Genomic DNA, 24,505 nt, shown 5'->3' with positions numbered 1-24,505 from the left:
TACAAAACACTTCTTACCTCTGTACTTGACAACAAGGGTTTCTGCACCAAGTACTAAGTCAAGTTTTGCTTTGGGATACTTCAATATTTATTTCACTCACTGAAATGCAAATTCATTTCTAACCTTTATGTAATGTTTTTTCCTGGATTTTTTTTGGTTTGTATTCTGTATCTATCGGTTAAAATAAACCTACCATAAAAATTACTGACCCTTCATTTCTTTATAAGTGGGCAAACGTACAAAAATCAGCAGAGGATCAAATAAATATTTTCCCCACTGTATTTAAATTAATTTTATGGAAATGTACCTACTACTCCAATGGATCAAAGCCATGTAGACTAATTTATGCCTTCAAATTCAAAGCTTAAATAGTGGAAAACAATGTTTAGAAAGAATTTAAAGCTCCTTAGCACATTGGTTATTCGCACATCAACATCAATGATTCCAAAACACTTGAATGAAAAGCAATAACGGCAATCATTTGATGGCAAAAACAAAAACAAAAAACAGATCAATAAAACAACAATCGATGGTTTGAAAGAAAACATTTGTTCTTCAGTAGCAAATTAAAACGAATTGAAAACATTACAGTAGATTACTGTATATTAAGGGGGAAAAGGCTTGAGTGAGATTGTCACTATTCTGAGCAGACAGGACCTGCCCATCTCTCCAATAATAACCCTGCACTAAGTGCTATCAAATCATTGTAAAACACAGACACTACTGGAAGTCGTCATTCTGAAGTTTCTACTCAAGCCTCTGAAGGGCAGTGCTTTAACTTAACAATCACTTTTCCACAGTTTGATGGTCTTGTCGTTCTCCAGGGCTGCAGAGGCAATGATGTTCTCTGTAGGGTGACAAGCTGTCGAGATCACTACATCTAAGGACAAAAATGCATCATACTTATGTTAACAAAATCAAAGAGGCTGCCGTGTGTTTGAGTCTGGGAGGTGTAGCAAATGTCATATACCTGTGTGCCCTTGCAGTTTCTGAACAATTTCTTTGGTCTGCAAGTTCCAGATATACACCATGTTGTCTTCAGAGCCTGAGACGATCCACTGAATGATAGCAAGACGCATTCAGGTTACTCAAAACTGGTCTAAATAACTATATACCTATGTATTAAAACAAATACTTCGACAAAGTGATACTGAACATACCTTTCCTCCAGTTACAGAAAAATTGGCAAACACACAATACTTTTCATTCTTATGTCCAGTATATGTCTTGAGACACTAAAAAAAGAAAAGAAAATTAAAAGCTACAATAGTTCAGTTGAAGCATGAAAATTACCTACACACATTAACTTGACTTAATATTTCATTATGTTTATATACAGCTTATTATAAATGCTTTAACATAAGCCTAAGGAAAAAAAAACTTTAACATTAGAAAAACACTTTATTTATATTTAGATTTATATACTATATTAGCAGTCAAGATGTATGGTAATTCAATGACATACCTTTCCCTTGCTGTAGTCCCAGAGCTTTAACGTACTGTGAAAAAAAAAAAAAAAAAAAAAAGGCGGCGAATCCTTTCATTGTTGGCAGTTTTTCCAAAATTAATATAGTCTCAGAAACTCCACTGAATGGAAAAAAAATAAATAAACAGTCACTAGGGATATGTGTTCACTTACTTGTCCAGTGTCGCAGCAAGAATGTACTTTCCATTTGGAGAAAACTTCACAAATGAGACAGGAGGGTTATCATCATCTGGAAATAAAACAGATTCAGTTCACCATCGACACACTCTCCTAATTTAAAAAGGCTACATGTATCCAAATTATGCAGCACACACCATCCGGCCATCTGGTACCACAACAAAACTCAAGATTTAAGGCTAAAAGTCCAACTATGATAAGAAAACTTGATATCATGCTCTCCAGCTTCTCTAGTACATACAATAAAGAGAAAACAGTCACATACCTATAAGAGTTTTCAGACATTGTCCAGATGCAGTGTCCCACAATCGGCTGAAATACAGTCCATAGTGTTAAGAAAAGGTAAATAATGTAATCATATGTCTTAAAGTATTATAAGTGTGAACGGAGGCTGACTTAAAGGTGCTGCAAATAAATGTTTAGTCGTAAAATACAAAAATAATGTCTCTTCTAACTGACAGATTTCACTGAAATAAATATCCAATAGCAGGATGCCCCATGCCACGCTATCTTTCATGTTTTGGGGTTTGTCAACATTCAGCTAGCAGAAAGTTAGTGCTTACAGCACTTTTAATAGATGGCACTACTCAACTTACCATAAACCATCATAGCTACTGGATACTATTAGAGATCCGTCTCTGTTGAAGTGAACCTGGAAACATTACATTAAACCCACATCAACAAAATCTGCATGCAGACTAACAAAATATTTTTAGTAATTGGTGTTTACCGCTGAGACGGGATCCGAGTGAGCAGGCAGGGTCTTCAGACACTTCCCAGTTTTGACGTCCCAAATCCGTACGCTCTCATCAAACTGTCAACATGAACCACATAGCTTGATCCCTCAATGACTTATGAGTACAAACACGGTTTCATATTTATTTTTATTCATTTAAAAAATGAGAAATCTGTTTGTTTGCTTACAGATCCAGACACAACAAGGTTCGACTGTGGGTTGAAGTTACAACAGAAGACGTAGTTGCTATGGCCTTTCAGTGTCTTCAGACATTTTCCCTTCAAAAGCATGACAGAGAATTAGGCTACTGAAGTCAGAAGCTGATATGGATGACACCTACAGCATCAGATCAAATTATCTGACAAGTTTTACCGAACTCATATCCCAGATCTTCAGTGATTTGTCATCTGATGCAGACACCAAAAGATTTGAATCTGAAGACCAGGCCACGTCTGATATTCCCTGCAAATACAACATGGGTTGTAACAAAAAGACTCTTAAGACGTTTTATACAATAGCATATCTTAATTACATCTAGAATACATTTACAGCTTGAGTCTTTAAAGGGTAAAGTCACCCAAAAGTAAAATTCTGTCATCATTTCCTGCCCATGATGTCTTGCCAAACCCATAAAACATTTATCTTCAAAACAAAAAATAATGCTAGTTTTTACTAAATAAAATTATGTGCATGTAAAGTCCATTCCACTAAAATGTTTACACTTTAAAAAGACCTAAGGCCTAAATAAATGCTTTATATGATATTTATGTTTGAGTGTTATTTACATTAAATTTATCAATAAGCATACATATAAATCATCAACTAGGGTCCACGGCAGCTCTTCCTTTACAATGTCTTTATTAACTTTTTTAAGCATGAAATTTGGTGAAATAAATTTTCAATGAAGGAACAGAAATGTCTCAGGTTTCTTATAAAAAAAATCTTAGGTTTGTGTTTTGAAGATGAACCAATATCTTATAGGTTTGAAGCAAATTAATGACAGAGTTTTCATTTTCCTGTAAGTTGACCATTTAAAGGAAGTACATTTTCAGCAAACGTTCATTTGTGGGTGAACTATTCCTTTAACTTAGATTAAAACTCACAAGTTTATGTCCTGCAAGACTCTTCTCAAATTTTCCATCAAAAGCGCCCCATATTTTGATGAGCTTGTCTGCCGCTGAAAACAAATTTTTAATTTCAAAATCTTCAGACTTTGGTTTTCTTTCTGTAGATTAAAATTGAACATTATAAATAGCCCTACTTACATGAACTGGCCAACCATTCACCACTGGGGCTAAATTTGACTGATGATATAGCTTTTGTGTGACCTGCGAGGGTGAACTTCAAAGAGTAGTTTGGCTTCACAGAAGCAGACTTCAGAAAGACATAAACCACATAAACAGAGAACCAACTTAACTTTTGAATGATGTTTTGCATTTAAAAAAAATCAAAGTAGCCAAAAGCCAGGCTTTCTACCTTGGAGTATGAGGATCCTGAATGTGTCTTAGGTGTTTCTGTCTCTGGCTTCTTCTCCTCTGATGCCATCCCTGCACCTTACGTGGGTCAAATACAGGGGCTCTTAAAAAGAGGAGACCATTAAATTGTTAAACAGATTGAAAAGATGTACAGAGTTTAGACAAATGCCATTTATTTAAATTGTCCATCGTCAAAACAAACGTGTACACTTAACAGCATTGGAGTGTTTCAAAATGCACATGGCCTAAAAAGAAAAGTCTTATAGACATCTTAGCCAAGCCCGTTACTTCCTCTTACTAAGTCAAATGTTTATCTAGTACTTTGAATGGTGCCGCGTATATTTTGACCGTCAGACACATAGAAATTAGTTACATCAGTAAACATGTTTGTAGTTGCCGCCCTGTCACGCACACACGCCTGTCACACACTTAGCAAGGCTAACAAGAGACCCAATATTTGCATGCAGCTCAGGTATTCCACATCACATAAGCGATGAAACACGAACAAACGAGTAGAAACTTACCGGAGGCTTCTGCAGCAAACTTTTGGTTTCAGACGGTTCGCTCCAAACGACTGTGTTTACAAACTGCTAGAAAAGGCGCTTCGGGGCACTTGCTGAGCCAAATAGAAATGACAAATGACACGCGCGTCACCGCGCATGCGCAGTGTGTATGACAACTTCAGATTCTTATGATGGTGGCTGCTTTTTCTTTATTTTATTCGACGAGTATACATTTCTCACAGCTTTGGTTTCTATGAATAAAACTATGAACAATATCATCAATTTAAATATTTTGCAAGTCATTCTATTCAAAAATATTTCCACTAATGGAAAAGAAGGTGTTCATTTGGTTCCGTTATTTATTTGTATAATGTTTTATTTCCAAGGCATTTTGAAATAATATGTTTTATATAAATTTAACCGGTGTTGCAAGATAAAACTAGTGCAATACTAGTGCCTGAATTTATTAGATATTATATTAACGTCTATCTATCTATTGCCTCATTACAATGGAATTGCATAAGTATTGGAATAATTGTAAACAGCATCGGTTTGTGACAGACAGACAGACAGACAGACAGATAGATAGATAGATAGATGTCGCTAATAAGGTCATCAACCCACAACAAATCCTTTCAATGTTTTTATACATTTTGACCAACGGATTGTATCTTTTCATCGTCACTTATTTGGAATAAACAAAAAACAACATTGTATACTGCACAGGAGAACGATAAAGGCTAAGCGGCGCAGACCGCAGAGAGCGACAGTTATTCATTTACACAACAACAACCACAATACCCTGCGCCGTAGCGCGCATGCGCCCAACCAGTGTCGACCCCAGCCATCTATTATGCTTCTTCGCAATAAAAGCTACCCGAAAATCTGCAAGGAAAACGCTACCGGAGCCGGTTGGAGTGAAAGTAATAAAGTACAACATGCATATTTACGTTTACCGCATTCCGATCGAAGTTTATATTCAGTTTAGGTGATGTATATTGGTATTTTGGGGGGGAAACACAGCTGAATGTGGCTAGCAGGATCTCCTCTTGACAGAGTGGAGCTGATGAGCGGCGCTTTGCAACAACAATGTAACAAAACCTTCTTTCACGCGCAGCAGTTTCGATCCGTGAACGCAGAGCTTGCTGTAAATGTTTGCACTGTTTTTCTCTCGTTCTATTAAGCGGATGAACCGAGCTGGAGGATGCATTGTGGGATGATTTCAAATTAGCCCGCTGAGTAGCTAGCTGACTGAACGGCATGCACACACAATGGTTGTGTTAGAGACATGGTGGGGCTCGATCCTCGGCATTCCTCACTCGATGCCCTGTCTCTCCCGTGCCCGCCATCTTTTCAAGAACTTATACACACGCCTGATGCAGTTACTTTAACGCGCGATTGCAAATGCGTTTCCAGTCAGATTTACAGTTCGAAAGCTCCGTTTAAGGGCGCGCAGGGGCGCAATTTGCTAGCTGATGTTTTGGTTTAATTCCGACTAAACCTGCAATTATTCATGGCCTCTCATAGGCAAGCGAAATTTAGTTCTTAAAACTAAAAGGTTTTTAAAACTATTGAAAGTAACGTTAGTTCGAATGAAACGCACAAGTGTGCAGAAATGTTCAGCTTTTTCCTTTTTATTTCATTCATTTGTGTGAACCCCCCGATATTATAGTTTAGACTTGTAACTAAATTAAGTTACTGGTGAAGATGCATTTAGCTGGAAAATGTACAATAAATAACCTTAAAATTATTTTCGTTGTGTGAGTGATTATAAATAATAATGAACACAACTACTGTTTTAACAACATGCACGTGAACTTCCACCATGATAGAGGTCTCGTTTTAAATTATATTACAATGTATATTATAGCAATACATTTGCAAAATAATTAAGCAGTATAATGTGTGGCTTTGTAAATTTATATGATTCTGAATTTACATTTTGATTGATGCTGCATGTGTGTGTGTACAGACATACACTCTCATACATATCTATATATTTTTCACGTATATTTAATAAGTTATTTCTCTACGTTTATTGGCAGCGTGCGGACACCCAGGTCCTGAGATGGGATGTGTGTGTCGAGGTGGGACTAAGGAGCAGCAAGAGGATCATTGTAACTGAGCTAAGAGACGTACAGACGTCATTCAAGCAACTTCTTCCCCTAAACTGAGCAGAATGTCTGTAGTCACATCCCCTGCCCAGGTGCCTCCACCTATTGTGAACCCTCCCCCTCCTGAGGTCACGAACCCTGGTAAGCCTGGCCGAAAAACCAACCAGCTACAATACATGCAGAATGTGGTTGTGAAGACTCTATGGAAGCATCAGTTTGCGTGGCCCTTTTACACACCTGTGGATGCCATCAAATTGAATCTGCCAGTGAGTAAATTGTTTCTGGCTTCATTTCATAAATACACACTTCAGAAATTACATGACATAAATATACTCTATAAGTTTGGAATACATTTTTTTTTTTTTTATGAAGACAAAGTCTGCATGTATTTGATACAATACAGTGAAACAGTAATACCGTGAATTTATTTCGGTTTGAACGAATTTTTTTCTTTTAAAATGTATTTTAAAATTTAATGTATTCCTGTTACGGCCAAGCAGAACTTTCAGCAGCCTTCACACACACCAGTCTACAGTGTCACATGATCATTCAGAAATAATTCTAAGATGTTGATTTGATGCTCAAGAAACATTATTACATATTATTATTACCTATATATATATATATATATATATATATATATATATATATATATATATATATATATATATATATATATATATATATATATATAATTTTTTTTTTTTTTTTTTTGGAAACCGCAATACACTAACATAAAAAAATTGGGGGTAATATATTTTTTAAATCAGTATTTTTTTTTTCAGCAAGGACACATTAAGTGGGCTAAAGTGAGAGTTCATGCATTTATAATGCTACAAAATATTTATTTTCCAAATAAATGCTGTTATTTTGGACTTTCTACACATTAAATAATCCTGAAAAAAATGCATCACAGTTTCCACAAAATGATCAGCTTTGTCACCACGGGAATAAATTACATTTTAAAATAGAAAACAGTTATTTTAAGTTGTAATAATATTTCACAATGTTGTTGTTTTTGACTTGAAGGTGTCATGTCATTTCTGTGCCTCTAGTGTTACCAAATGGAATTGCAAAAATATTGACTGTTTTTAAAGGGTCCCGTCTGCTATTGGTTGGGCTGCAAATTGAGTCAGTTTTTTTTTTGAGTCAGAACATTTTTATTGTTGTTGTATTGGGATTTTCAAAATAATAATAATTTTAATGTGTACAGTGTTATTTCTGGGAAATCAAATATAAATGACATGCTAATAGATTTAGTATTTGAACATCTAAAAAAATGTATAGATCGCCCATAAATGTTTGTTTTCTTCCAATCAGTGCATAACAGCCTGTCTATTTTATTATCTTTGTCATACAGGACTACCATAAAATTATCAAGAATCCAATGGACATGGGAACCATAAAGAAGCGACTTGAGAATAACTACTATTGGACTGCTGGAGAATGCATGCAGGATTTTAACACTATGTTCACAAACTGTTATATCTATAACAAGGTAGATTTAAGTTCTTAATATTTACTCTTTTATTATTATTATTATTATTTTTACCAGGTGTTTTATAATGTGTGATTTAAATGAAATTCCCTTGAAATATTGTCCTAGCCCACAGATGACATTGTCCTCATGGCTCAAGCCTTGGAAAAGGTTTTCCTCCAAAAAGTAGCTCAGATGCCCCAGGAGGAGGTGGAACTTTTACCCCCACCACCGAAGGGTAAAGCACGGAAACCTGGAGCACCCCCTGCTTCAGGTAACTGACTGGATGTCACCATTAATAAACCTTTGGAGTTCCCAGTGAAGAAGAGCTTCCAGCTGACCTTGTCATTATCACATCCAAACAGAAATCCAACAATCAATAGCACTGACTACTGGCTCCCCATCCTCGTCATGTCCGAGCTCCCCTCCTCAGCCGGCTCCGACTCCTGTAATAGCTGCGACTCCAGTCTCGACCATCACCTCCAATGTCCAAGCTGTTCCCCCTGCCGCGTCCATGATCCCAACTGCACAGCCAGTTGTCAAAGTAAGACCAGCTCAAACTATGTGGAAGCTGCAGGTCTTTGTTTATTTGCTCTGTCTTTATTTTGCAGAGTACATTTTGAGGTCATCTGTTGCCAAGAGGGGTAACAATTAAAAAAAAAAATATTTATCTATGAATTATAAGACATTACCGTATTAATATCTATCTATCTATCTATACAACATTTTTGTTTAGATTACACAAACAGAGATTTTTTATAAATATAACACAGTTTTGCATTATTATAGCAACTGACTATTTTTATTTATTAAATATTTATGTAATTGTTTTTTATATATATTTCTTCTTTTCCTTCTATTTTTAGCTTTATTTTTAGCAGCTAGGCTTTAATGAATTTAGAGAATTTAGATGCAACTTCTTTGAGAGGTCTTTAGTTTTATGACAGCATGCTGTGCTTTAGTGTGTTAACAGTCTAAAAGCAGCTGTTAGACTGTCAGCACACTGAAACCTCTTATGAATCTCCAAATTCATCTCCTAAAGCACCATGTTTCAGCCAGATTCACTTCCTTCAGAATACATTTCACATCACCTACTATGAGCAATGTTCCCATAATTATGCATTGAGAGTAATGTGATAGTTTGTGCAAATAAAATTATTTGTAGGCTGTTTTTTTTTTTTGTCGTTCTCTAAAAAACATGTTTGATGGGTGACCAATTTGACCCTAAACCAGACCACTTATAAAAGGCTTCCTTAATTGTACCCCACTGATCATCTGTTTATTTTTTCATTGTGGTCTAACACACATGCCGATATAATTTTTCTCAGAAGAAAGGGGTGAAGCGGAAAGCAGACACTACCACACCCACAACCTGCGCGATCACTGCCAGCAGAAGTGAGTCGCCCACTGCGATGTTGGAGTCCAAACATAGTAAAGTCATTTCCAGACGAGAGAGCACTGGTCGACCCATTAAACCTCCCAAAAAGGACCTGGAGGATGGGGATGTCCAACAACAAGGCAACAAGAAAAACAAGCTCAATGATCATCTCAAATACTGTGACACTATCCTTAAAGAGATGCTTTCCAAGAAGCATGCTGCCTACGCCTGGCCCTTCTACAAGCCTGTAGATGCAGAAGCCCTCGAGCTGCATGACTATCACGAAATCATCAAGCAACCAATGGACCTCAGCACTGTCAAAGTATGGCACACAATTTCACCTTGTCAAGACAGATGGTATTTGAGTATATAATAGTAAATGTTCATATGAATCTAATATATTTATTTACATAAGCTTTATAACACACAAAAAAGAAAATAATATACTATATATATTAAATATTAAAAATGCCTACATATATAAAACTTCAACACTATATTACGATAAAAACATTATACATTTTTTATATATAAACTAGTAGTATTCAATTTCTAGTGATATAGTGATTATATTTATATAAAGAACTTTTCTGTGAATTATTATTTTTGCACACAGTAGTTTATATTATTTTAACTATAACATTAATAAATGTATAATTTGATAAAAATATTATAAAAATGAGTAACAAATTTGTTTAAACAAATTATTGTATTTATATAAATAAACGTTCTAAATAAATTATATAATATTTATTTTATTACATACGTGTATGTATGTATATATATATATATATATATATATATATATATATATATATATATATATATATAAGTCAGTTATTTCTATCTTTCGCTGTAGTGTATCAGTAGGAAATATACGTTTACACTTCCAAACATAATTTTTGCCATTAATTATAATAATCCAGTGAGATTTTTGTTTGCACAAGGAATCTGACAGCAGCCAGTGCCACACACAGAGATCTGATCTCACCATCATCACCAGTCAGTCTGGAATAACATGAAGAAACAGGTGAAACTGAGACAGACTCAATCCAGAAGAACTGTGGCAATGTCTCTGAGACACTTCAAAGAAGCCTTCAAAGCTACAATTCCAAGTTCTAGGCATTTGCTTGTTCTGTTTCTTCATGTTATTCCAGACTGACTTGACGATAATTGCACAGTACTGCGTGTTTCTGTGTGTATATATGCTGAATTCAGGTAAATTGGGGCACTTGAATTGAAAGGACTGAGAAACAAAATTCCCCTTAATTCACCATATAAATATATATGTGTGTGTATGTGTATGTTTATTTATTTTTACCTTATTATAGCTAAACTGTGTCTCATAGAATGTCTTTTTTTTTTCAGAAAAAGATGGACAGTCGAGAATACCAAGACGGCCAAAGTTTCGCAGCAGATATTCGGTTAATGTTCTCAAATTGTTACAAATACAACCCACCCGATCACGAGGTCGTTGCCATGGCAAGAAAACTCCAGGTGCAATGCTTGACAATGAGCCATTGTGCCTTATCATGAGCTTTCAGATCTCACCAATCTTATCTGTCCATGTCCTGCAGGATGTGTTTGAGATGAAATTCGCCAAGATGCCCGATGAACCCGCAGAGCCGTCCTCGCCCAGTGCGGTATCAGCCACGGCGGTGGTGAGCAAGAGCACCGGCAGCAGCGAGAGCAGTGCCGACTCTTCCAGTTCCAGCTCCGACTCGGAGGAGGAACGGGCCACTCGGCTGGCTGAGCTGCAGGAACAGGTGAGTGACAAACAGGTGGGTGTCACCACTTGAGGACCAAGATCCAAACCAAGGGTGGAGAGACAGGCAGAGGCCACATCCGCACCCCCTCACATTCACCACCACCTCCTCAGTCTGACTGCTTGTGTCAGAGTCATTTGGACTTTTTTTATTTTTCCTTAATGTCTCGTAATGTTTTGGAAATGAGTGCCCATTTTCACCCTGGACTGAACGTTTAACCCTCTACCGCCTCTGCAGTTTGTGTTGGCATCTTGGTATACATTGGCCTGCATGCTGTCAAACTTCAGATGACAATTTTTAATCTCTCAGTGTCAAACGTATTGGTGTCTATTGTAGTAACTCTGCTCTCATCTTGACAGTCTGTTGTTAAAATACATTTCTGAGAATGACTATTTTGTCCGTTGATTTCACTTTGGCTTTTTTACCAGCAATTCGCTGTGGAGCACCCCAATGGTAACAGGGCGGGGACAAAAAACGGGTGTGCCAAACATTTTCAGGTGAAATATATTTTTACTTCCCGGTCCCCAACCCCACTAACTCCTTCATTTTCGTACCTGCTTCTTATGTGAGCGGTAGAGGGTTAAGGTGGTGCTTTATGGGGTGTATTTGAGCTGGGCATCTCCCTCAAGTGAGCTTGCTTTGTCACTCAGCTAGTCTTTCGGCTCTGTTTCCCTCTTCTGCTCTGTGAATGACATTGATTGGCATGTATGACAGTGAGAATCCAAATCTTTGCCGGGACATGGTCTCCAGTGCTTCCAAATGATTATGGTTTTTCAGTCTGTAAATGAGGTTAAATGTTGCAATGAAATAGATTAAAAGTAGAATGGATTTTTTTTTTTACAAAATAAGACAGAGACCTGATTCTGTTCATTGGTTGTTTATTGGATAGAGGCTGATTTGAATGTGAGCTTGCAGCTAATTGTAAGAAAGTTGATGAAGTGATAGGAGAGGTCACTAGAAAGAAGTCTGAAACATACACAGATGAATCATTCAGATAAATAGTTTGCATTTGGAAATAATGGTGAATGAGGGATGGGTGATATGGCCAAAAATATTATCACAAGATTTTTCCCCCATATCATATGAAATCGATATTTATCACAGTATTTAGGAAATGCTTTCCACATGTTTTCTATTCATTCATGAGAATGAATATATTAATAACTTCTTTGCTTACAAATAAATTTAGTGCCCCATTAAATACATTTTATTTTCCCCTGAATTCCGTTTTAAGTAAAAAAAAAAAAAAGAAAGAAAGAAAGAAAATCCAGGGTTCTGTGTTTTATGATTTAATGCAGATTTATAATCAAAAATGGTGACTTCATGAAATGAAGTAGTAAAACTTAAAAATGTAATCAAATTAAAATGAACAATTTACAATAAAACGTAAAAAAAACAATTTGTCAAATAAGATGCTGCACAACGTAACTCTATAGATTGACGAAAAATTTATTTGTATGAAATATTTTGAAAAGTACATTTTAGTATATAAAAATATGTCTCTGTCATAAATTCTTCAAGTTGAACCAAATTTTTATTTGTCAGACAGATCTTTTAAATGTATGTGTTTGACAGTTTTTTTTTTTTTTTTACAGTAAAAAGTTTGTGAAGTGACTCTCAGAACAGCTCTGGAAAATACATTTATGCGTTCGTGTCCTCATAATTTGGGATGATTTATAAGCCACATACGCTTTCATTTCATTTAGTTTAAACTCCTTACATGTGGGTTTTTTCAGAAACACCGTACTACTAAATGGAGAATGATATCGTCTTTGTAGAATTGTTTGATTAATGTGCTGGAACTTTAAAGTACTTACACATTTTTATGACTATTTTGTTGCAAAGAATTCAGAAGCTAATAGAATTATGCGAGGCTTGGTGAATGTTTCAAAATAAGAGTCCTCTTTTCTGGGGAGAGTATTTCCATGAAAATGAGAGATCTGTAGGTGACAAATGTCATTCATTATCCTTTAAACTCTTCCCTTCATCACCAGTCCCGTCATCTGTCCCCGCACAGCCAAGATCCTAGTCTTTTACGTTAGCATCGATGCAGCATGCCCCATCCCCCTGCTTGCTAACCATTCCCTCCACCTTCCTCCTCAGCTGAAGGCTGTTCATGAACAGCTAGCCGCTCTGTCACAGGGTCCTGTGAGCAAACCAAAGAAAAAGAAAGAGAAGAAAGAAAAGGAGAAGAAGAAAAAAGACAAAGAGAAGGACAAAGACAAAACCAAGGTGAAGGTGGAAGATGACAAAAAGGCCAAGTCCTCACAACCGAATAAGCAAACTCCGCAGAAGAAGACCTCTGCGCGGAAACCCAACAGCACATCCACCACGAGGTTAGCTTGTTTTCTACAGCTGGGATGTTTATAACTAACTGTATGATAAATTTGTGATCCCATTTGTGGTTATGGATTTGGTGTGATATCTTAAAAGAATGGCAACAGATATTGTATATAATGCTTATGTATCTATGTGTTATGATACCAAGTAATTAGCCATTCATTGTAGTATCAGGCTATATTATACATTCTGAATTTTATTATAGAGGTTTTAGGCAATGGGATGTGCAGAAATTCATTTTAATTTAAATTAATATTTATTCAGGATCCCTCTAAAATATCTGAAAACTATGGAAGCCTGTTTCCACCTCAGACTAAAACTTGTTGTAATTTCTCATAATTGGACTTAACTCTACCAATCAGGTTTTTTTTTTTTTTTTTTTGAGAGAAGTTTCTTTTTGATTATGCAAGGCTGCATTTATTTGATCAAAAATACAGTAAAAACATGAATATTTTGAAATACTATTGTAATAAATAACTTTTATATTTTAAAAGGAAATTAATTCCCGTGGTGGCTAAGCAACATTTTCATTACTTCAGTCTTCACATGATCCTCCACAAATCATTAGAATATACTGATTTCCTGTTTAAAAAAACAAAAACAAAAACATTTCTGATTATTTTCCATGTTGAAGACAGTTGTGATCTTAATATTGGCAAGTGGAAACTAGTTTTCTCAACATTATTTAATGAATAGAAAGTAAAAAAGAATAGCATTTATTTGAAATAGATATGTTTTATAACTTTGTAAATGTATTTAATTTTACTTTTGGTCAGTTTAATGCACCTTTACTATATAAAAATAACTTCTTTCTTACAAAAAAACTATATATAAATCTTACAGATTCAAAAAATTTGAACGGTAGTGTATATCTCACACAATTTTGGCCATCTTTCATTATTGCTGAATTATTTCTCTGTGACATTATTTCTTAATTAAGTTTATCTTGTTCTGCTGAAAAAATAAAATAAAATAAATACTTGCCAGTATGCCAAGCAAGCAGAATTATTAACCGAAAATATCAGCTGATTATTTGGCCTGCCTTGTGTATGTGGATCAATACCAGTTTTTAAGTTATAATATTGAAATATGACATAAGTCAAAGCAATGCAATAACACACAATGTACCATTTATTGGTAGTAGTAGTAATGTAAGCTAACGGTTATCTCAATCCCAACATTCCAGTTCAGTTTTATGCATAGAGTTAAGGTTACAAAGCCTTTGTGCAAACTACACCTCCAATTCACAGGCAACAGAAAAAGGGGGGCAAACCTGGCTCTGCAAACTACGAGTCTGATGAGGAGGAGTCTCTTCCCATGTCTTATGATGAGAAACGGCAGCTCAGCCTGGATATCAACCGTCTGCCGGGTGAAAAACTGGGCCGCGTGGTCCACATCATCCAGTCGCGTGAGCCCTCGCTGCGAGACTCCAACCCAGACGAGATCGAGATTGACTTTGAAACGCTCAAGCCTTCCACGTTGCGTGAGCTCGAACGATACGTCAAGTCGTGTTTACAGAAAAAGCAACGCAAACCTTTACGTGAGTGCCTTTCTTTTCCTTCTCTGCAGATGTTGTGGTAATGCTAGTCTAGGCTTATTTCAGTATTTTATAGACGAGCAACTCCCTTTTCTTGCCTGGTCCGTCTGCTCTAAAAGCTGAAATGGGCTGTGCTGTTTCCTCCTTTGAGCTGGGAGCACTCACCTTCTCCAATGTGTGTTGCATGACTTTTGGTGGATTATCTTTTTTGTGCTTTCCCTGGTATTAATACCTTCAAGTGAAGATTCGAGGGGTTTAAAGAGTACATCAGTATAAAATAGAGAACATTTGATTAGACTATGAATTTCCAAATTGTACAGTGTACATGTAATTAATGTGCACTCTGCGCTATTCATACTTCATGAAGGAATATTCTGGGTTCATTACGAGTTGAGCTCAATCGAAAGCATTTTTGGCCTAATTTTGATTACCACAAAAAGCAATTTCCACTTGTCCCTCCTTTTCCAAAAAATAAAAATTCCATTAGAGGGTCAGTGTTAAATACACATTGTTGTTTCAGTGGCGTGCAACAGTGCCCGCACACCTTGGTTCCAGGTGAACCACATTACACAAGTTGATGTGAAAAGTATTTGTAAATCAGACAAAAATAAGAGAAGAACTACAGGTTACCCTTGATTTTAAGATGTAGTGTTATTATACAATTAAGTACTGCGTTATATTAATTAACCACATGTACTAAGACCAGTATAAACCCGTTTCGGTCTCATGTTCGGTCAAACAGTGATGCGGAGCCTATCTGGTGGCAGAAAATCACATTTTATAGTAATAGTGTATGGAAGCCATTGAATAAGAATAAAAGAAGGTAGTTTTGAATTTATATTTCAAAATTCTGCCTTTCCCCCCCACATCATTATGTCTCACAATTCTGAGAAGAAAAATCAACTTGTCATTCTCTCGGCTCAGAATCATGAGTTCATATCCCACACTTCTGGCTTTTTCCCTCAGTATTGACAAACTCGCAATTGTTGAGTTAACTCGAGTTATAAAGTTCGAAATAGGACATACAGCGTGGAACATTATTTATATGATCCCCACTTACAAAGAAATTAAGGGTCTGTAATTTTTATGGTAGGTTTACGATACATATTGAATTAAACCCAAATTTTGAAAAAAAAATGGACATTCTACCTATTTTTTTTAATTTCCTGAAAACATCACAGCACGACATCTGACAGGTTTTCACCTCTAATGGGTGAAGATTACTTTGCAGAATCATGGGTAATTTAGTTTTTCACCAAGAATTACAACGTTAAATATTATTACTAAAAAATAACAAGTTGAAATAATTCTATATGCCATCCTAATAATTCTCTATAGTTCTTTTTAAAGGTTTATCGATTATCGATAAAAATTGGTTCCTCAATGGGGGAAAATGTAGATGTAAACAATGTGTTAGCATGGTTTTAGTGTGAAGAAATGGCTTACTAGCCTTTTCCTGTTTTTAAGTTAAATTAAATTTCAAAAGTTACAGCTAATTAAATTAGTTATATTTAATTTATTAAACAATGATAATAATAGTCCTCAAATAAACTTGAAAAATTATGAGCACTTTCAACTTATTCTGTTAACATTTTTGTATTATTTATTTCATTGTTTCATAATATAATCCCATTTATTTTAAATCCTGCAAAAAATGTCCCCATTCTGTTCTTTTGTTGGTGCCTAAATGGACCTTTGATTTTTGAGGGATGAGGCTAAATAGTTTTTTTATGGTAAAAAACAAATGCTGCCATTTAGGCTCAACTTGCACTGAAGCCGATAGATTCCTTTAACATAAATTTGTCATCATGGAGTTAAAAACCAGTGTAGTATAGTGCTTTTTGCTGCTTGTTGCCACGGCGGTGGGCTACGAGGGCAACCCGTTTCTCACCGGTCACCGCTGTGTGTCTCCTGCAGCGGGCACTGGGAAAAAGAGTGCCAAGTCTAAAGAGGAACTGGTTCAGGAAAAGAAGAAAGAGTTAGAAAAGAGGCTACAGGACGTGAGCGGACAACTGAACAACAACAAGAAACCACCTAAAAAAGGTACCTGTGTGGTAATGTGCAGATGTGAGCAGACAGGTGACCAAACTGGGTTAGCTAGATCTAGGAGGTAGGATAAGAAAGCAGAGATAAGGATAGGCTTTTTGCTTCACTAATCTGACTAACTTGATCGAAGGGGCTTTGTCAGAGCTTCATATGTAATGCTACTCACACAATGGAAAGGGTTTACAGGGCTCAACAACAAGGATGGACCACTGGCCTCAGTTTTGGACTAATTGATGGGACTCTCTCTTGCCCTGTTGGGTCAGCCTTATATATTTTTTCTTCTTTAAAAATTTGCTTGCAAATTCTGTTTGTCAACTTTAACATGTTAACTAGATTAAAGGGTTAGTTCACCCAAAAATGAAAATTATGCTGCGTTTTACTCACCCCCGAGGTTTAAATGACTTTCTTCTTTCAGACGAATCCAGTTGGATTTCTTTAAAAAATTGTCTTTGATCTTTCAAGCTGTTTCATGGCATTCAACAGGTGTTGCATTCCTTCTGTCTAAAAGACCTGAAATAAAAAGCGCTCTTCTATAAAAAAAAAAAGTGTCTCTAACGGCTCTAGGAGGTGAACACAGGCCTCCTGTAGCAAATCGATGCATTTTTGTAAGAAAAATATCCATATTCAAAATGTAATAATCACTTTAATCTAGCTTGCACTCACAGTTAACGAAGCCGTTCCGGTGGAGTTACGTATGAGGTCAACACTGTGTATGCATCTCTCAGAAGTGACGCACGCGGAAACGCAGCAGAGATCAAAACAAAACAAATGTCACTAATTAGAAGTACAAAGCAAGGATTTGTGTTGGAGAATATTGGAGGATTTTGATATAAGCCTATAGGAGACTGATTTTCCTTTGCTAAAGTAAAGAAGTTTTGCTTTGTTTGCTCCTGTAAACAAACGTTGGTTTTCACGAGACTCACCGATGCATGCGCAACGCTGACCTCATGTGTCATCCTGCTGGAACTGCTTCCCTGTACAACTAACTGTTGGCGCAAGCTACATTAAAGTTGTTATAATGTTTGGAATATGGACATTTTTCTTACAAAAACACATTGATTCGATAGAGGAGGCCTTGGTTCACCCCCCGGAGCTGTGTGAGACTTTTTTTTTTTTTTTTACATAGAAGGCCGCTTTTTATTTCACGTCTCTTGGACTGATGAACTGCAACAGCTACTGACTGCTGACTGAAAGAAAAAGGTTATATACACCTAGGATGTTTCGGGGGTGATTAAAATGCAGCCTAATTTAAATTTTTAGGTGAACTAACACAAATTATAAGATTTTTTTGATAAAAACTGAGAGCTCTCTGACCCTGCATAGACAACGCAAGTGCAATGTTCCCAGACCCAGAAACGTAGCAAGGACATCGTAAAACAACCCATGTGACATCAGTGGCTCAACTATACGCGAATACATTTCAGCATTGTTTACATTCAAGAAAAAAACATGCACATGCTGAATGTAAACAACACTGATTACATTCTGTAGAAAGCGCGCATATGCATCATGGTACTCTCAAAAATGAAGAAGAATTGTTCAGGGCTCAAAAAGTATTCTCGTATCTTCACGAAAATTGAAGTTGAGCCACTGATGTCACATGGACTGTTTTATGTCCTTGCTACGTTTCTGAGACTGGGAAGATTTCAGTTGCGTTGCTGTCTATGCAGGGTCAGAGAGATGTCAGATTTCAGCGAATATTTCTTAATTTGTGTTCTGAAGATTTGTGTTTGGAACAACATGAGGGTGAATAATTAATGAAAGAATTTTCATTTTGGGATGAACTATCATTTTAACTGCTCATCAAAATATTCTGTTGAGAAAAAAAAGTAGTTTTCTATGGAAATATTAAGCAGCTCAGCTGTTTTCAGAATTGATAATAAACAGAATTAGGGCCGGGACTTTAATGCGTTAATTGAGATTAATTAATTACACAAAAAATAAAGCGTTAATTAAGATTAATTAATTACAGAAAAAAAATTCCCGCATTTTTAATAACTTATTTTTGCACCGCGGAACGTTTCTCACTGGATGAGTTTCCGCGGACCGATTATACTGAAGCACCAACTAGCGTTCGCATATCACCGCAGCACATCGAGCCTCAAGTATCACCTCAACGCAAAACATATAGCAGCTAGCGTGGACTTTAAACTTTATGTTGAACTATGTATTATTTTGTTGGTGCAACTGGCAGTTTATGTTGAACTCTTTATTGTTTTGGCCAAGGTTGTTGAGAGTTGCACTTAGTATGTTATGGCCTCTGAAGCAACAGAGAGATGTTTTCTAATAGTCAGTGTTTCCAATGTTCTGAATGTAATTGACAGTATTGTGTTTTACTTAAAAAACTCTTTACACAAGGTTCCAGCACCTATAAGCTACCTGAATTTCTGAAATGTACTATTTCTAAATTGTTTCTAAATATGCTATTGCTACACTTCATGGCAAAAATTGCACTGGTCTGCTAGACTTGGTTGAACAAAAATAAACAATATTTTGTTGCTTAAGCTTATGTATTCAGTCATTATTCAATGGTATACTATAAATCCATGTGAAAAAAATTACTTCTCACTGTTCTCAGGTCAAATATTTATATGCGATTAAAATGTGATTAATTTCGATTAATTAATTACAAAGCCTCTAATTAATTAGATTAATTTTTTTAATCGAGTCCCGGCACTAATCAGAATGTTTCTTAAGCACCAAATCATCATATTCCAATGATTTCTGAAGGATCATGTTACACTGAAGACTAAAGTGATGACTGCTGAAAATTCAGCTTTGCCATCACAGAAATAAAATATATTTTAGAATGTTAAAATAGACCTTTTAAAATTGCAGTAATATTTCTTGATATTACTGTTTTTACCATATTTTTGGATCACATAAATGCAGCCTTGGTGAGCACTGGAGACTTATTTCATAAAGATTAAAAAAAAAAAAAAAAAAAAAAAACTTTCTGACCATACATTTTGTAACAGTAGTGTATTTTGTAGATGTATTTTGTACTTCTTAAATAAAAATTTGAAATTAAAAATTCAAAGTTCTATATGTAAATATTATATTATTATTTTTTTATATTTATTTTAATAATGTCAAGTTTTTTTTTGTGTAGGGGCCAGTAAAAAGTATTTGACAAGAATTATATATCTGAACTACTGGTAGAAAATAAAAACCTTGCTGTTGAGCCCTGCTTTGGACAATTCATCTAATTTGGTTAAAACTGCTAGAGAGGCTAATAACTGATAAAAGTGGTTATGTGTGTGCTGTAACTAACTGACTTCACTTGATATCAGCTGCTTTGGTGGGCACGTAATATATTCTGTCCTTTCGACATCAGTTCTTTGCTTTCTTTGTGCATGTCTCTGCTTTATCGTAATACACAGGTGTGGGTAGAGCCCTTTAATGTAACAATATAGGGACAAAGGTCTTAACGGAAATGATTTGCATAAAATATGTTCATTCAGTGTTTGTTTTCCTCATACATATTGAGCCTTGCGATCTCTTCCCTGTTCCCAGCAGAGAAGGCGGGGTCAGCTCAGGGGGGCGGGCCATCTCGTCTGAGTGGCAGCAGCAGTTCTTCAGATTCGGGCAGCTCCAGCTCCAGTGGCTCCAGCTCCGAGAGCAGTGACTCAGACTGAACTCCAATCGGCGCGTCACATACTTCAACCTCCTCTATTTTCTAACCAGTAGTGTGTGTTGTCATGATAGTATCTGTCTGAAGGCCCATTTTATAAAGAACTAGACGCATTGCAGAAGGCAGAGGATATTTTAAAATAGTTTGTAGGATGCTCTTGGCTCAGACAAAGAGGAGAGTTGGAATAGTTCAAGCGATTTTAAGGTTCTCGCTGGCCCTCAAAGGGAAACGCCTGGTATCACCAGAGGAAAAAAAAGACAAAAAAAAAAAAAAGATATTTTTTTGAAAATACGTCAATTGTGGAGGTGAAACGGTTGTCTGTATCCGTTGTTTGTTTATTTTTTTTTTATCTTTTTTAGGTTGCTGCTCGTTAGATCCATATTGGAAACATGCATTACTTGTTACTTAAAAAAACTGACAAATGCCTGGCTGTATTTTACTGATCGAGTAGCTATACAAAGTCTGAAGGAACAAACAATGAATTATCGGCTCTCATTCTGGTGTGGTTCTGTCATGTTGGCATGACTTTTCAGCTCATTCCACATTTCTTTTACTGACTTTGATAATACTTGTCATTGAGTTTTTTTTTTTTTTGTTTTTTTTTTATCCAGCAAGGCACAAAGTTATGTGTTTTTCAGCAGAAATGTTTCCAGTTGACCAGTTTAAATGTAAGAAATTTGGCTCAACATAACTCACTAGTATTCTAGACCACATCTGGAAACTCTTTATTATCATTATTGAACCATTTTCAGAGGCTTCGCAATCATTTTTGGCTATTTCAACAGTGTAAATGTTCCGGTGCTGTCAGCTCAGTATTTGATATAGAATTATGTCTAATTTTTTGTTTGTCCGTTTTTAATCTGTATCATACGCTCATTTGTTTGCTTTCAATTTGGACTGTCGTCTTCCTACTTTTTTACTATTAATTTGTAGGCTTTAATTTCCTACCCTCTATCTAATATGCCTCATCTTTACTAAGTCCACTCATAGAACAGTCAAAGTTGTGAATTAAGTTCAAATAAATATGAGATATATGGGATTATATTTTTCAAAAGTGATGGCAAAAATACATTCAGCCCATAAAGCTGCAGATTAAAATGAATCCGCCTCTGTGAAACTCCTACATTGGAAAACCAAGTGAATACTACCGTATTTTCCGGACTATAAGTCACACTTTTTTTTCATAGTTTGGCTGGTCCTGCGACTTATAGTCAGGTGCGACTTATCAAAATTAATTTGACACGAACCAAGAGAAATGAACTAAAACAAATGAACCAATAGAAAACATGACCGTCTCCAGCCGCGAGAGTGGGCTCTGTGCTGTGCTCAGTGTTCCTGTAGCCTACACTGAAAACATAGAGCGCCCTCTCGTGGCTGTAGACGGTAATGTTTTCTCTTGGTTCTAAATAAATGTGACTTATAGTCCAGTGCGACTTATATATGTTTTTTTCCCTCATCATGACGTATTTTTGGACTGATGCGACTTATACTCAGGTGCCACTTATAGTCCGAAAAATACGGTAGGTCTCTTGGACAAATAACTACTTAGAGAAGATCTCCTTTAAGGAAAGACAAAATTGGACCGTTCTCTTTGACAAGATTTCAAACAGCTATGCTAGATGTCGTTTCAGAAGGATATGTGTTTGATAATGGTTCTTTTTAGTTGACAGTATTACAACTAATGTATGTTCTCAGTTTTAAAGGTGCTGTAAGTTTTTGACTCTACTAAAACATAAAATACCATTTGTTTGCAGATATTTATGAAAGTTAACTTGCTTGTTTATCTGGAAAAAAAAAAAATGCTACAGTCAGTTATTCTCCTTTAGAAAATGTGTGTTCCGGGTCGGAATGTTGATCTTTGTTTTGGTTTGTGAAACACACCCACTGCTAGTTTACCCAATTGTATTCATTGTATTAATTTCATTCATCTGAAGTGCGCTTGTTCCTGTTTGTGTTGTCAATCTGGCAACCTGCATGTGCTTGAAGTGTGAGGAAGGGGGGCCAAATAATAAAATAACAAAAACCCTCTCCAATATTTTGAATTTGGACTGCAATTTCTAATGTCAATCCTACATACAGCACCTTTAATAACTTTATTTTACTTTAGTTTTTCTCAAATGGTGTATCGAATGCTTTCAATGGTACCTAGGCACTTCTTGCTATGTATTCAGAATAGTTTGGAAATGGACATATGTATTCAGAATAGTTTGGAAATGGACAATGACTGATAATCTTTATAAAAAAAATATGAATGTATTAGTTTTATTTTTTCTTCTTTTCATTTTCTACTTGTGGCTGCAGTAATGCCACTCATTCACTGGGTTTGTAGCTTTGGCAAGGTTTTATTTCATGCAACAGCCTTGAATTTAACTCTGAACCCCTCAAAATCATTGGATGTGCTCTTCTTGCCTTAAGTTTAATTGGCACATTAAAAATAAAGTCAGATTGGTCCGGTATAACTAATCAAAGTTGAAGACAATGTGTATATTTTATTATTATTATTTTTAATCATGAAAACACAAAAAAATCGCAATGTAAAGTGTTTTTATTGGTTTTCTTATATGTAGGATGCTTTTAATTATGGTTTGATTTTATTCATTATAGCACTGTATTGCATTACATGTTTCTTGTGACTATTACTTATCTTGTCTCAAAGATGATTTCTGTTACAGTTCCTCTTCATCAGTTCCTCCAGCAGAGCCCAGTAAATAAAACTGAGCTTCATGATGCAGACAGAGATATAAAGATACATAGGATATATAATTACAGATATAAATGTATATTCACTACTTATAAGTCAACTCTGTCTTGGGTCTAAGTATTTTGGTTCTTTTTTATGAGCGAGAGAGAACATTTGTGTATTGCATGCCAATTTACAGTATATTTCTTAAACTTTTTGAGCAGTTTATAACATGTAAATGTCATTCTTTAGAGTAAAATTTTAAAATTGGTAGTACTGCATATGTTAAGGTCAAGTTAAAGCAAGTTGACAAGTATGTTTTGGCACAGACTTGCGTGGTAATATCTGATGCATAAGCTAATCTGAGATTTGGACACTGAGCCCCTCGTTTTTTCATAAATAAATCACAAAAACCCATAGGAGTGTCTTTTTACTATCTAGATATATTTATTTGAGTGCACTTAATTTTTCCATATACTTACTTTCTTTTTAGAAGACATTAAAAAGAATAAAATGAAAAAAATACTGTCTTGAGGAGTGTACTGCAGTCTAGTTGTCAAAATGTACCAACTTAAGTTTGTAAACCTCATTTAAATCTTGATTTAACAAACATTTATATTTTGGGAGGCTTCCAAGCTCCATAAAATGAACCATAAATACTTCATACTTAAAAGGTCTATTATTAGTGTGTTATTTAAATTGCTTTGTCATATAGAAATCATATATTAGAGCCGAGGACACCATTTTAAGTGAGGACTTAATTCACATTTCAAAATTATAGAGGTTTCGAAGTTAAAATCACACATGCGCAGTATCATCAGCTCCTCGGTTCTCGAATCGGACACATCTGACAGAAACAGTTCTTGACTCAAGAACGAGTCAATCTTTCGTTCATTATCTGGCTCAGCTGGTGTTCATCTTCAGTTCTCTCTTCACAGCAGTTCAGTCAGTGTACTGTTTGAGTAAATGAATTACTCCGGAATATTGGTTTGTTTTAACTCGGGCGGATTGTCAGCCACATTAAAAAAAAAAAAAGTCAAAAGCTTAAGTCATTTGTGGATTAATTCTTATTGGAGATGCGAACCGTTTCAAACGATTCAGTTCGATTTGGTGAACTGGTTCAAAAAGTTCCGGTTACATCGAATGATTCGTTCGT

General features: G+C 35.7%; 2 protein-coding genes across 11 annotated transcripts; one reads left to right on the top strand and one right to left on the bottom strand.

The window, feature by feature from the left end:
- Window positions 1-533: 533 nt before the first annotated feature.
- LOC127957058 (WD repeat-containing protein 5) lies at window positions 534-4,560 on the bottom strand. The gene is made up of 14 exons (XM_052555414.1): window positions 4,399-4,560; window positions 3,876-3,977; window positions 3,665-3,773; window positions 3,503-3,576; window positions 2,772-2,861; window positions 2,588-2,677; window positions 2,394-2,477; window positions 2,260-2,315; window positions 1,929-1,975; window positions 1,640-1,715; window positions 1,466-1,499; window positions 1,161-1,235; window positions 971-1,058; window positions 534-880 (listed from the first exon to the last, which is right to left on the bottom strand). The coding sequence occupies exons 2-14, from the start codon at window positions 3,942-3,944 to the stop codon at window positions 780-782; spliced, it is 993 nt and encodes a 330-aa protein (XP_052411374.1). The 5' UTR covers window positions 3,945-3,977; window positions 4,399-4,560; the 3' UTR covers window positions 534-779.
- Window positions 4,561-5,133: 573 nt separating this feature from the next.
- On the top strand, window positions 5,134-23,766 carry brd3b (bromodomain containing 3b). 10 transcript variants are annotated; one of them, XM_052555402.1, is made up of 13 exons: window positions 5,134-5,308; window positions 6,423-6,757; window positions 7,852-7,989; window positions 8,098-8,242; window positions 8,334-8,512; window positions 9,300-9,668; window positions 10,715-10,843; window positions 10,924-11,112; window positions 11,541-11,609; window positions 13,216-13,448; window positions 14,703-14,992; window positions 16,907-17,032; window positions 20,552-21,069. In XM_052555402.1, the coding sequence occupies exons 2-13, from the start codon at window positions 6,557-6,559 to the stop codon at window positions 20,671-20,673; spliced, it is 2,190 nt and encodes a 729-aa protein (XP_052411362.1). In that variant the 5' UTR covers window positions 5,134-5,308; window positions 6,423-6,556; the 3' UTR covers window positions 20,674-21,069. The 10 variants fall into 10 exon arrangements, with proteins under 10 accessions (XP_052411362.1, XP_052411363.1, XP_052411361.1 ...); XM_052555403.1 differs by having other exon boundaries at window positions 5,136-5,308; window positions 9,297-9,668; window positions 20,555-21,069; XM_052555401.1 differs by having other exon boundaries at window positions 5,137-5,300; window positions 9,297-9,668.
- Window positions 23,767-24,505: the final 739 nt, after the last annotated feature.

Source organism: Carassius gibelio, chromosome B5 (genome assembly GCF_023724105.1).
Source record: "Carassius gibelio isolate Cgi1373 ecotype wild population from Czech Republic chromosome B5, carGib1.2-hapl.c, whole genome shotgun sequence".
Taxonomy (NCBI): Eukaryota; Metazoa; Chordata; class Actinopteri; order Cypriniformes; family Cyprinidae; genus Carassius; species Carassius gibelio.
The sequence above is the reverse complement of the archived record's forward strand: the minus strand, read 5'-3'. Positions and strand labels throughout refer to the sequence as shown.

Coding starts and splice junctions, on each gene's coding strand:
- LOC127957058 (XM_052555414.1), bottom strand. CDS start 3,944: ATGGCATCAGAGGAGAAGAAGCCAGAGACAGAAACACCTAAGACACAT. Junction 3,774..3,875: donor CAGGATCCTCATACTCCAAG/GTAGAAAGCCTG, acceptor GTCTTTCTGAAG/TCTGCTTCTGTGAAGCCAAA. Junction 1,716..1,928: donor ATGTCTGAAAACTCTTATAG/GTATGTGACTGT, acceptor TTTTATTTCCAG/ATGATGATAACCCTCCTGTC.
- brd3b (XM_052555401.1), top strand. CDS start 6,557: ATGTCTGTAGTCACATCCCCTGCCCAGGTGCCTCCACCTATTGTGAAC. Junction 10,844..10,923: donor CCATGGCAAGAAAACTCCAG/GTGCAATGCTTG, acceptor CATGTCCTGCAG/GATGTGTTTGAGATGAAATT. Junction 11,610..13,215: donor GGTGTGCCAAACATTTTCAG/GTGAAATATATT, acceptor CTTCCTCCTCAG/CTGAAGGCTGTTCATGAACA.